The 13,577-nt window shown below is 45.4% G+C and overlaps 1 protein-coding gene across 3 annotated transcripts in view; it reads right to left on the reverse strand.

The window, feature by feature from the left end:
- Positions 1-13,577, reverse strand: part of PLXNC1 (plexin C1) — a 142,858-nt gene that overhangs the window by 115,869 nt on the left and 13,412 nt on the right. For all 3 annotated transcript variants that reach the window (XM_045779598.2, XM_045779597.2, XM_045779596.2), the window contains exon 2: positions 6,762-6,902. In XM_045779598.2, the coding sequence (XP_045635554.1) occupies positions 6,762-6,902 (141 nt within the window). The remainder of the gene's footprint in view (positions 1-6,761; positions 6,903-13,577) is intronic.

Below are 13,577 nucleotides of genomic sequence, written 5' to 3' on the forward strand. Positions count from 1 at the left end.
AGAAAGCCAGCAAGACTGGAGCACGGGAAATGTTCCTTCCTCAGCTCAGTTTAGCTGCGCAGCCTTGGAGAAAGAACACGATCCGTGAAGTGATTCAGGAAGTAACAATGAGTCACAGAAACCCAAAATGGGTTGAGTTTGGTATAAAAGCAACTCCTCCAATTCATACACATTCCTTGGGCATGATGTGGATTTTTATCTCTTGCTTCTGGAATACCGCTTTAGTATAGATCTAATCTGAAGTCAACCTGAGCCTCTGCCATGCTTATTCTCATTTACCCCTTCATCCTTTACTCTCAGATGTCACCTCCTCTGAGAAGCTTTCCCTGGTTGCCTTTCTACCTCACCCCACTGTCGTTGCCTACCCATCAGTCCGTTTCCTTCAGAGCACTTACTAGTGTCTGAAATGGCTTTATTGCTGATGAATTCAGTTACAGATTTTCTGTCTTTTTCTTCCCACCATGAGAGCAAGGGGTTGCCTGTTTTATTCATTTTTGTATCCTCAGCACCCAGAATAGCGTCTGGCACATAAAAGGTGCCCAATAAATATTTATTAAATGAAAAAAATTCTATTAGCATTCAAGATTTTTATAAGGCTCTTCCGATTTTTCCAGCTGAAGCCTGTGTAGAAAACAAATTTTCCCCGATGGAGAATTTCAGTTTGTGTCAACATATTGTTTCTGTTGACATCTTTCTGAAGCCTCATGGTAGGCTATTAACTAGCCTTGGGATTTTTGTTGCATACAAAAAACCCTCCCAACTCCAGTCCTGAAATGTGTAGTGTGTGAGACTTCTACACCAGACAGTTAACGTTACAAATTCAACACCACCCACGGAAAGGATAGCCTGGTGAGGAAAATGGTGCCGGGGGGCGGGGGGGGGGGGGGGCAGAGAGAAAAATTAAACAAAAGACTGTTTCTTTCTTCTTTACTATTACCATGACATGGAAAAGTCATGGGTGTTCAAAAAGCTAAAATATATTCTCCAAATATCTTTCTTTATGCCTCACTCTGTTGGACTAACCAGTTAAAGGGCAACCAAGCCAATCTTCTCATTTAAAAAAAAAAAATAGTTTCTAAGAAATGCTGCGAAGGGGACATAAACCATACATACACACACATGCACACATGAGAAAGCAAGGTAATTATCCAACAGTGTTTAATGGGCTTTAGTAGTTAGGAGTAATACAGGTGAAATGTAAAGATTAAGGCAAATTCCTCTTTTATTTCCAATCTACTTATTTCAGCATAATAGTAAGAGAAGAGGACAGCTTGAACCACAAGTTCTCAGTTTGTGGATCACGTGGCAGTAATAGTTCTAAACTGGGGAGTCCCTGCAAACTCACGAACTAGAAAGAATGAGCTGGAGGTGAACTTGAACTAGCTTCATATGACACTCTAGACAGCCGATCATGGAGGCCATTTCCAAGTTTTGACACTTCCTGCTGTTTTGACTTTTTGATCCGTTACCTCAGCTCAGCCATCTCCACCACCCATACTTCCGGCCCCAGGTCCTGTCCTGGGTTCTGCATGGCCCCCTTTCCTTTACTTGAACATTCTGTGGGAATAGAGAGCTTGTCCTTATAAAATATTTTATGATTTTTTGTTATGTCTTCTTTTCATTTGAGAAGTTTAAAACCAGAATCAAGGCAGACCAGGCGTCACACACGTTGCCTTCTGTGAGGATAGAGAAGAATCTTCTGGAACTGGTCTGAATTTTGCTCCACGGTTTGGATAAATGAAATCCACCGGTGGGAACAGAGTTTTGAGGGCCACAGAGATAGCCAGTTCCAACTCGAAGCAGCGTGAGCAGTGCCTCTGTGTTCAATATGGGGAAGGGATACGCATGATAGGGCTTCTACCCTGAAACCTACTTCAGCCCTAGGGATGTTGGAGAAACCCCAAAACTAGCCTCCTACTACGAGAGCCATTCCAGAAATCATCTTGAACACCGACTTCCTACCTTTGCTCTCAAAGAGCCCCCGGGGGAACAGCTGGGGTCCCACAGGGGGTTCAGAGGCTCCCGTGAGCTTCTTGCAGCTCTGAGAGGAGGCTCTGTCTTGTTCTAAGAAAGATGTCTGCACTCTGCTGGGCTGCCGACACATCCCTAAATAGGAGCAAACTAAAACCACAGAAGCCAGAGCCCCTTCTCATGAAACTTCAAATACTTGCACCTCGGTATTAACCCAGATACTCCGATATTTGAAAGAAAATTTACAAAACAAAACAAAACAGTTCCACAAATTCCACCAAGCTCTACAGATTGCGTTTTTAATTAGCAGTGCAGTTTGGTTTGGGGGACGGGTTGCATTACTTCCAATCACCTTGAGCAAGTAACCTAACCTCTCCGAGCCTCCTCGGGTCTTTTTTCATTTATAAAGTTGGGGTTGGTAACACTATTGACTCAGGAGCATGGAACCTGAGTTCCATGCAGACACTGGTTCTAATGCCTGGCACAGAAGTTAGAGCTCAGAAATGTTCGCTGTTATTATGCCTTGCCTGCTGCCTTATCTTTTATGCTTACAAGAAAGGTTAATGGGCATGCATAAAGTTACAAATGTCAAATTTCATGCATATTCCATTATTACTTATTTTACCACCTGGGAAAGCTCAAAATATTCAATTCTGCCCTTGAAATAAGGACAATTTTCTTTAGGCAACAGTCAGCTCAAAGGAATCCAAACCCCAAGATAGGCTGTACCACAATCTGGACAAAGATTCGGCGGGTGTTTATAAAAACCGGTACGCCCTGCAGTGTGGGGCCCGCAACACGTGAGATGTGAATCCCCAAAAGCTGACTTCAGCGTGGCCGTCCTCTCTCAGCTGATCTCAGTGGAGACGCTGACAACTAAGAAAGTATAGCGTGCAATCTTCTTCAGAAAGGAAGTAAAATGAGGAAATAACCCAGGGGGGAAAGAGTGACGACACAACCCAACTCAAAGCCACTAGGATCATGCTTCAATAAAACAAGGGGGAGGATTACACTGTGAAAAGGACACTTTCAAGTCCTAAATTCCTTCCATTTTTCTAAAATCTTACAAGGGGACCTAAGAATAAAGGCAGGAGAAAGAGGGCAGTGAAGGCATTAGCATATCTTGAAGTCTTCAGTTTTTCCACTTCTCAGTAAAATCTTACCTTCAGAGGTGTGGCCAGGTCACCTGCAGGCAGCACGGGTCTTACAGGACACTTGAAAAGTGATTCAGTATCTCCGCCTAAGCCCAATGTCATGCTTCCACATTACAGAGTGTGATACAGCTATTTAAAAATACTGTTTACCAAGGGTTTGCCATAACATTTTAATACAGGCATTTTTTCCCCTCATTAACTAAAGGGAAAAAATGGGTGCAAAATTGGATAGAGTCTGACCTCAACTATGCAAAAAAAAAAAAAAAAAAATCTAAAGGCTGCCATCAGTTGCCTCTACGTAAAAGAACTAGGGGTGGGTTTTTTTCCGTTTTCTCCTCACCGCCTGTTACTTTTTAACTTTCTCTAGGAACATATATTACTTTTGTAGTAAGAAAAATTATTTAAATAACCTGAGGTTTAAAATTGCACCAAACTATGTTAAAATTCTGTGAGGTTTTCAGAGATGTAAGTTAGTGTGTGTGTGTGTGTGTGTGTGTGTGTGTGTGTGTGAGTGAGAGAGAGAGAGAGAGAGAGGGAGAGAGAGAGAGAGAGAGAGTGTGTGTGTGTGTGTGTGTGTGTAGTGGTAAAAAAAAAAAAAATGTCAATTGGCCCCCAACTGCTGTTTCCTGCCTCTCATCCAACCAGGCATATACTACAGTGCCTGGCGTCTGTCAAAATGCTGCCAACTCTTGATCACTGGGAAACTGATGAGTCAGGCTGTGGGTGATCCAAGCCCTCTTTCTTCTCCTCCTCCCACCGGCTGCCTCGGGTTGAGTTTTGTTTTTCGTTGCTCATTAGTACCTCCACTCTGTGGCTTAAGAAGCCAAGCTTGTGTCTATCAATGTTCGTCTTTTCTAACAGTTCTGGTGACAAGTCTGGCAAGAGAGAAGCTTGAAGTGTTTGAATAAAGGGACTCGGGGATCATCTGTGCCTTCCCAATCATCGACACAATCCTGGGTCTTGGGACTCTGGGCGATTTCGCGGGCTGCATCCAAGACTCTGCGCACAGGGTACACGGGGAAGTCTTGGGAGTTACTGGGCTGGTCTAGGGGGCCTGGCGGAGCCAAGTCAGTCCAGATTTGTCCCTCACAACTTCCTCCTGGGGGAAGGGGCCTTCCTGAGTGACGCCTGGAGCAGGGTTTAACTCCCAGGAAGTTACCTTGCCATTCAGGTATTCCTTCAGTCAGGTGGTCTGCCTCCTTCGAGAGCTGGGATTCTTCCCGGAGCTTCTAAACACCCTGACCGACACCCCAAGAGCATGGGTTCCGCGGCTTCGCAGGCCCCCAGGGAACCCTCAGGGAGTGCTTGCCCTTGCCCGGGGCAGAGATTACGAGCTCAGTGTGGCTCGGGGGAAGTCAGTGCAGGCTCTGGAGTCACTCCAGGTTCAAATCTCTGCTCGGCCATGTGTACCTTGGGCAAATCATCCACGTTCTCTGGGCCTCCCTCCCCGTATCGGTAAAACGGGCCTAGTCTGTAACTACCTCACGGCGTCGTGGAGGACGGAATTAGTTAGAACATGTAGAGTGACAGGCACAAGGGAAACACTGCACAAACGTCAGCAGCCACGAAATAAACCAAAAAGCCAACCTGCCCATGTTATTTGGATCCTAAAAACAAGGCCGCAGGTCCGGCTTTGGAAGGCGTAGCCCACACCGACGCTGAGGCGAGGCGCGCTTCAGTCAGCCACCGCTTCTCGGCGGCCGGGCGCTGCAGCCCAGCCCAGCCCAGTGGCGCCACAACGTCCGGCAAACTGGCCAGATGCACCCCAGCTCCTGGGGTGAGCCGACAGGACAGGCGGAACCCGGCCGCCCCCCGGGGAACGATTTACAGCCAAGTGCTCCCTCACCTCCATTTTACCACGAAGCCATCTGGTTGGCCCGGCTTTGGGGAAACAGTGTTCTTGTCACCAAACTCATCAGAAATATCCTCAGTCTGAAGAGATAATTGGTGAGGAGGCCCGGGAAGGATTGATGGCAACTTCCTCTGCCAGGTGAAATGGGTCCAATCTGCCTGCCCAGGATGGTGGAGGCACGCACGTCACCGCACGGCACCAGGCAACTCGTGTAGAAAGACTGATGGGTGTTTACCTTTCCCCAGGAAACCAAGCTAACGCAACAGGAAAGATGATCAATGTATATTTTAAAAGAATGTGTATACAAACAAACTCCCTCCCATATGTTACTGGGTTTCCTCCAAAGAAAACAGATTAAATCAAATGCCTACCAGGCACGGAGCATTGTATTAGGCTGTGGGGATTCAGGACCCCCTTCTCGAGAAGCTTAAAAAATCAAGCTGGGGAGGCTAGACAAACATGAGTGAAAAGGTTGGGCATCAAAACAAGACATTTGTAATGAGCCCAAAGAATGAGACAGCTAATGAGTATTTCAGGGGAGGGGAAAACATGATCATGCCAGGCTGTGGAGGCCTCAGAGAGGAGGTGGAGCGCGCGCCGAGCCAAAGCACAGATACGGAGGATTCAAGAGGAAAAAAAGCAAGCCATCCCAGAAGGGGGTACAGTGTGAACACAGGCGGGGTGGGTAGGGCACGACCAGACTACACAAAGGACATCAGGGCAACAAGCAAATAGGTTTGGCCAGAGTGGGGGATAAGCTCACAGAAGACGGAATTAGAGACCATCAGGACAGAAAGGGGTTTTGTAGCTTGTCTAGCACAATCTCATTTTACAGATGAGGAAAGGGAAGCTCAGAGAGGTTAGGCGATTCACCTACAGTCACACAGCCAGTTGTCCATGGGAGATCCATTGAGAAATCAAATCTATTTGTACTCAATTTAGAATCTGAGCTGACAGTAAATCAACTGGCTCCCGGGAGGCAGAGGAACATCAGCCCATGGTGACAGAAACTGTACCGTTCCCAGCCACGAACGTTGATGCAGGCCACAGGAGGTGTTCAATAAATGCTTGCTGATGAAATTGATAAGCTGGCCGCTCTATCACTCCAGACAAGTCATTAGGTATCCCTGAGTTTATTTTCTCCTCCTCCCACTGCCTCCCTGCCCCCCAGTGAATAAAAATTCCAGCTTGACCAGTGGTATACCAATACACTGGGGAAAAAATAGTCCTCTGAGATAAAAGTCAGGGGGAGTCTCAAAGGATTTCAGGTCTCTAACCTCTCCATGGTGTGGGCACAAAGGGCAGAAAACAAAACCCCTCCGTGGGTGGCAAGTAAGCTGGAGGGAAGGAACACCTGTTTTTTCTAATTTTCAAGCCTTATAATCCCTCATCTGTTTCAAGTTGTGAGAAATCAGGTGCATTGTACGTTTCCATTACAAAGGAGATATGAACCGAAAGGTTTAATGTCTTAGGAAGGTGGTCCGGGGGAGGGGGAGGGCCAGACCCCCATTTACCTCCCCTAGGCAGCTTATGAGCAAGAGAGGGAGAATAACTTGGCACGCTCCTGGGAAGCAAGGCAGCTGGAGTTTCATTACACAGCTAGGGAGGCCATCACATGCAGATTTCCAGAAATCTCTTTGTGGTCATTTTTGAGGGTCTCTGAGCAGCTCACAAAGCAGTTGGTATGATCTCACATATAACCCAGAAACAATTAAAAAATAAATTTAAAAGCACAAAATGGATCACTGTGAAAACCGACATTGAAGAAGGCACAGAAAACCAACCTTAAGTAACTGGCCATCTCCAGTCCCCAAGAACAGAACAGTCCTGTTCATTACCACGGTGCCATAAACGGATGTCAGGTCGGAATGGATCAAGGTAGATGAGGCGATTGGTTGGACTCTCTCGGGTTGCTCCCCTTCTTTCTGAACATGCACACAAACGCACAAATGAAAAAAAGATCATTTTTAACAGCGGTAATCACTCATGCCCACCTAGGGAGGCTCCTCCTTGAGCCCCAGATACATTTTCTTAGACAAGATCCCCAGGAGCAACCACTTAGCCCCTTTATCTGCAGGATCACCACGCTTGCCCAACCCATGGAAAGCCATTTGTTTACTATGTATTAACATGTATTGATTGCCAGCAGTGAGCTAGCCATCCATTTAACACTCCCCCAGCTGATATATGAAACCAAGTTCCACTTTATTGCCAAGAAAGAGCCCACTGCTGAATTGGGAGGGAGACAATATCATGCTTGGCGGTTTGCACGATCCTGCTGCAAATTATCTGAGCTAAGGATTGGCTCCTGTGAGGTTAAACAAGCCACTTCCCAAGATGTGAGGCAGACCGTCCTATTGGGTGTGATGGCAGAGAGGAGGGACTGTGGATTTACCAGACGGATGCAATGCGAAGCCCAAAGACAGGGTAATTAATTCAGAGGGTAAAAAGGGAAAGATACAGTCATGGCTGGTGGCTAGGACAGAACCACAGAGCTAAAGAGGAACTACGCGGAAGGGCTGGATGTGGTGCTGATGCTCTTGAAGAAGAAACCAAAAGCTCAACTTCCAACCCGAAGGCATTTCAATGGTCTGCAGCACTGCGCACACGCAATCCCATGCTTACTCCTGATCATTAGCTAAAGCCCCTCTTTAAACCCAGGGCAGAGAGAGTGGCGACCAAAATGTCTTGGTCTTTCTTGGTTCAAGGCATGAAGGCTTCACGCTGCTTCCTGCTTTCAACGACAGGAAACTGAGTTTGTTACACAAATCTCTGGAAGATATGGAGCTAGAGCGAGCCGTTACTGTCGGCAGCTACTGAGTGCAGTGTGATAGCATACTTTATCTGCCAGAGCTCAGTTCCCAATTGTACTAAGGTTTCCAAACCCACATTTTTAAGTTTTAGCCAATGGGAGAGCTGGCAAACTCCGAGAAGCCTCCCTGGAACTCTTAAAATTGCCCTGTTTGGGGAGAGGGGAGGCGCGCAGGGGGAGGCTAAGACTTATTAACTTCATTATATTATTGCTGACAGTGTTTATGTCTTTCAATTTATGTCTTATTAAACATTCATTATTTTTAAACCCACCAAGTTTCATTAACATCTAAAGTAAATGGATTCATGGACTAAATTGATTTCTGAAGCCTTTAAAGTGCCATCTATATTTCTCTGTTGAAGTTGCACTGGGAAGAAAAGATAAGCTAGAAGGGTTTCTCCGATGCCGTGATCACTTTTCAAGGGAAAGATGTCGTAACCTAAGAGAAAGTGACTTATTTGCATAAAATACTCCATAGTGAACTCAGTTTAAGAAGATTTTTGGAAAGCCCATTAGAGATTTTTTTTTTTTTTCCTGTTAGATACTCTGCATGCAGTCGGGGAAAATGAGGAACTGTCCTGTTAAAATTGAAGTTAAGAAAAAAAAAATCTCTATGGGTCTGAGAATCAGAACAATAGATCACTGTTTAGATAAGGATGCCTCATGACTATGAGCAGAAAGAGAAAAATCGGATGACCTTTAGATTGAAAAAAATAAAACCACACCACACATCTTGCTTTAAAAGAAAACCAGAATTGTTCAAACTTAAGATCAGCTGACCATGCCTATTACTCTTATTAAATATTTGAGCATTGCAGAGAGGCTAACTCAAGAGAATTGGGTGTCATCTCTCTGGGCATCTGGAATGTTCTAACATTGCTATCTTTGACTGGAGGACTCCATTTTCCCTCATCCAACGGCACAGAAAAAGTTATGGGTATGGATTGTTGATTATTCATCCACAAGGACCAAATGGAACAGTGAATACCTACATCTGGCATACAATAGATGCTTAATAAATGTAGCCATTTCGATTAGCCAAGAACCGTGACATCACAGGGAGCCTTTGCGGAGGCTGGATGAGATATTCTGTTTGTGATAATCTGCTTAGAGCCAAAACAACAACAACAACAAAACAAAAACAAAACAAAACAAAAAACCCAGAAGTGTCTCAAAAGCCGTAAAGGCACAAGGACAAAAATTGCTTCCAAATTACCATCCCATCTTGTCCAGCATCCTTCCCTGACTTCTGACCATTCCTTAATAATTGTAGTTTTCCAGATTAAGTCCTGGATCAGTAGCACAGATAAGTAGTAGAGCCATGACATCAACAGTCCTGAACTTGGGAACTAGTGGCATAAACAAACCTCCTGGAACTTGGCGGTCAGAGAACTTGGGTCTACATTCAAGTTCAGTTCGCACACACTGGCTGACCCGGGCAATTTACGTAACCCTGTTGGGGGTCGGCTTTCTCATTCGTGAATAGGACTCATGATTTAGCCTGACTGGTAGGGGGTTGTGAAGAAGACACAATAGTGATAGCAGCAGTACTAACGTGCTGATACACGCTAGCTGGTATCAGTAACAAGTACTTGCTGTGTGCTACCTGGAGTATTTTATCATCTTACCTAATCCTGGCTCTGTCACTTCCCTGCTAAGTAATTTCATGCACATTATTTAACCTCTCTGTGACTCAGTTTCCTCCTCTATACAATGGAAGTGACGATAATGACTGAGAAGGCAAGCCCCGGTGAAGCTTAGAACAGTGTTTGGTGCACAGAAATACACAATCCATATTTGTTTTCATTACCTCATTTTAAAACACCAACAGTTGCTGCCACACTCGTGGCAGTTACTCCCACCTTCTTTGCCACGAGAACCCTGATCTTGTCCCAGTAGCCTGGGAAACCATGATTGGTCTAAACCATGTAGTAATCCCATTCCCCACTGCCAGCTATTTGCTTTCCTGCTCCTTCGAGCTACAGGTAGCCAGTTTGGGCCAGTGAGATGGAAGTTCACTGGAGGGGCTTCTGGGAATAAATCTCCTCTAAGAAGCTGCTCTTGAGGAGAGCCCGCCTGCCTTCTTCCCTCACTTGCTCCCTCTGAGATCTGTTGTGTGAGGCCACCGTGCACAGTGGTGGCGGCCATTTTGCTTTCATGAAATTCAAGATGGAGGATGAAAATCAACATGCTAAAATCGGTGCAGGGGAAAATAAAGGCTCTAGGTTCTTGACTCCTCCATGGAGCACAGCTTCCAACCTTTAAATGTTCACGAACAACAGATGTTACCATTTAAGTTGTTGTTGAATGGGTTTTCCATTACTTGCAACCAAAAGCAGGTTGCTGCAAGAAATGAGAGTCATGTTGGACAGGACACCAGACTCTAGCTTTTCCTCCGCAACAAGGGACCAAGAACTGGCTAAGCGCTTGTTCCTCTCACCACGGAGGACCTCGGCCACAGTCAGGATCGTATAGCCAATTACAACAGTGAGCCTGGAAGAAAATAGGAAAGAGCTGGCTTGGACCTCACGTAAACTCTAAGGGCTGCTCTGGCTGAATGGAAATGGATTCTTTTGTGCTAGAAACACACAGAAATGGACAAGTCCCTGTGAATGGAAAAAGGGGCCCTCTGAGTGGCTTTCTTATCCTCATTTCAGCAAATGAAAACAAAAGAAAGACAGCCTTCAGAGAAACCTCCTCACAAAAGTGAAGTTAATACCTAGGGAGTCAAGCTGAAAAAGGGGTGAAATGTGCAGTCGGCCTCCTGTGTCCAGAGATTATTCTTACTCCTTTTTTGGGGCCTATTTTCTATCTTGCCCTTCTCTCCCCTTAGGGCATAATCGCTAATGTTGCTCTCAGCCTATTCTGTCTAGTTTATTATGTGTAATTTATTTCTGAATCCCAGCCTCTGCTTGTTCGTCTGTGTGTAACAAGGTTAATGCCTTGTAATGATGCTTTTGCCAGTTCTGCCTTTCATGACAAAATCCAATCTTGATTTAGCTCTAAACCTTGTCTCCCCTTTGGGCTTTCTTGGTTCCCTCACAGTTGTCATTCTGCTTCTCCTGCCTGCCATGTCTAACCACAACGTCCCGCCTACACTTTAGCCCTAAGAGGGAAACTTTTCTCAGTTTGAGGGAAAAAGCTACCTGGTCTCAAACAATGTTTGGGCTCAAAAAGAGAGAGGCTTGGGTTCAACATACCGAAGTGGAACCGAGCCTACTGAGAAGGGTGAGTTGGTGTGCATGTGTGTGTGAGAGAGAGTGTGCATACAGGGAGTAGTGGGCCTATCGCCAGGGAAAACAGCTTGACCTCCTTGCAGCACCCTTATATGACCTTTCATTGACAATAAGCACTCCCAGGGCACAACTCTAGGGGGCTCCAGTCATGTATTCTAGGGTGAATGGCACCCTCCAGAGTTGAGTAACACTGAGGCCCTGCTCCCACCGTGCAAAAAACGGCCTGACTCATCGAGGCTCGTGCAGGGTGTTCACAGCCCCGCTTTAGCTATTATGTGAACAGCAGAGGAAATGTGCACAGAAGTGGGGCCTCAAGCGTTAGGGACCCAGCAAGGGCAAGCCTTCTACTCCTAAGGTACTAGAAAGACTCCTTCATTTTGGTTTTTCCCTTATGGGGCCAGGAAAGATACCAGCTGGGGGCCTGCTAACTCCTTGTACCTTGATCAACTGCCTCTCGGGCGGTTACTTCTGTATTCCGCTCTCCTTTGGAATATACTTATTTTGAAACAGCTTCTTCACCATTTCCTATAACTTACCAGGGGTCCACTTACACTTGGGAAACCTCATTTGGAGCCCTACACTCAAGATCTGTGTGTGAATGTGTATACACACACACACACACACACACACACACACACACACACACACCCTCCTCCCATTCTGTCCCCTACAGGCTGCTTGATTTTGATAAGTCCCTGAACCTCACTGACCAAATCTATAAAATGGACATAATAATATATATGCCCTGCCTATTTGAGCCTGTAGTGAGGCTCAAATGAAACCATGTGTGTGAAAATAAGTAGAAAACTATCTTTATTAAGCTAGAGAGATGGAAAGAACAATTTTTCACCCAAGTTAGTGATTTCATCAGCCATTAAGACTCCTGTTGCTTTTCTTTATTCTTCTAGAGTACACAGCATTGCTTGGGTTCTAAGTTTATGGCATCTCTCTGATCATCTGAAGGAAGAATTTACCCTGGGGACTCAAATGATCAAAAGGAACAGTTGAAAGTGTGCACAAGGGGTGGAGAAGTGAAGTTTAGGGACACGGCCGGGCAGCATATACACCAGCAGGCAGCTTGCAGTGGAACCACAGGAAACAGAGTGAAGTTGGAATTTTGCGTGTTCCCAATGGCTCTTCTACCCTCTCTCCCCCCCTCCAAACTCCTCAGTGTCCTTCAGCCTTAAAGCCCTACCCACCATCAAAGTCCCACTCTCCAAGATTTCTCCTTCCTTCTTCCTGCTTTACACCATTTCCCCCATCAAAATCTCCATCTGCTCCTTGTGGCTAATTTCAGTCAATTACTTATGAAAAGAACCTGACTCAAATAATTCAGAAAAAGAGATGAATGGCTGACAGTGCGGGGCGGGGGGTGGCATTTTATACATTCTTACAGTGGAAAAGCTCTCAGTGCACCAGTGTTTTTCCATGAGGAGGCTCTGGCATTCTAGATGCAATATTTCTTTATCATGGGAGCTGTCCTGTGTGATACAGGACTTTGAGCATCCCTGACCCCTGTCCATAAAATGTCAGTAGTGCCCCCATCCCATCATTTGATTAAGTATGAAAGCTCCTTCCCCCACATCTCTACATACTAAGTAAATGACATCCTCCTCCTTGAGAACCACTGAAATCTATCACAAAGTTTCAGAGTTGCTGGAAAACGATTATCTAGATGTTTCTTGCCTCCAACCCTGTTCCTCTCTCGTCTTCCCCATCACGATGAAAGGCACCACCAACCACCCTCAGCTCCTCTCTGTCACTCCCCACAGCCATACCTGAAAAATCTCAGCTGGATTTGCCAACAATCTCATCTGTCTTATCCATCTCCACAGCCCGCACCCAGGCTAAGCTCTCTCTCTCTCTCTCTCTCTCGATCTGCAACAGCCTCCTGATCTCTCCCTTTCAACCTACAATCTTTCTCTGACCAACAGTCAGAGTGACCCTTTAAAATATAAAACACGTGATGTTACTCCCTTGCCTAAAGTTCTTTACCACCTTCTTATCACACTTCGAACTAAATCCAGTTGTCTCCCCAGATCCTACCTGAGCTCATCCCTGCTGACTTCTTCACATTTATTCCCACCACTCCTCTCTTCCATCCCACTTCAGTTCCCACAGTGACTTTCTTTCAGACTTTTTAACACGTTACCATATTTCTGCCTCAGGGCCTTTGCACATGCTACTTCTAGTTCCCCATGCTTCATTTCCTTGTAGGCTGGATCTTTCTTTCAGGTTTCAAATTCAATGTCACCTCCTCGCAGACATGTAACTAGAGACCTTTCCATCCCTATTCCAGTTATTATGAATCATAGCACTCCACTTTTCCCTTCAAAATTGTTTTAAAACTTTATCTATTATCTGTCTTCTGGTAGACTCCAAGCTCTAACAATAGTTTATCTGATTCTGCAGCATACTCCTAAGCATCTGATATGTAGTAGGTTGCCAATAAATGTTTACTGAATGCATGAATAAATACGTGGATCAATGTTTGGATTCTTTCAATCAATATCTTATCAGGCAACCTTGGTACATTGCTAAGTAGGTCTAAT

Source organism: Ursus americanus, chromosome 17, assembly GCF_024610735.1.
Source record: "Ursus americanus isolate L20-20 chromosome 17, mUrsAme1.1.p, whole genome shotgun sequence".
Taxonomy (NCBI): Eukaryota; Metazoa; Chordata; class Mammalia; order Carnivora; family Ursidae; genus Ursus; species Ursus americanus.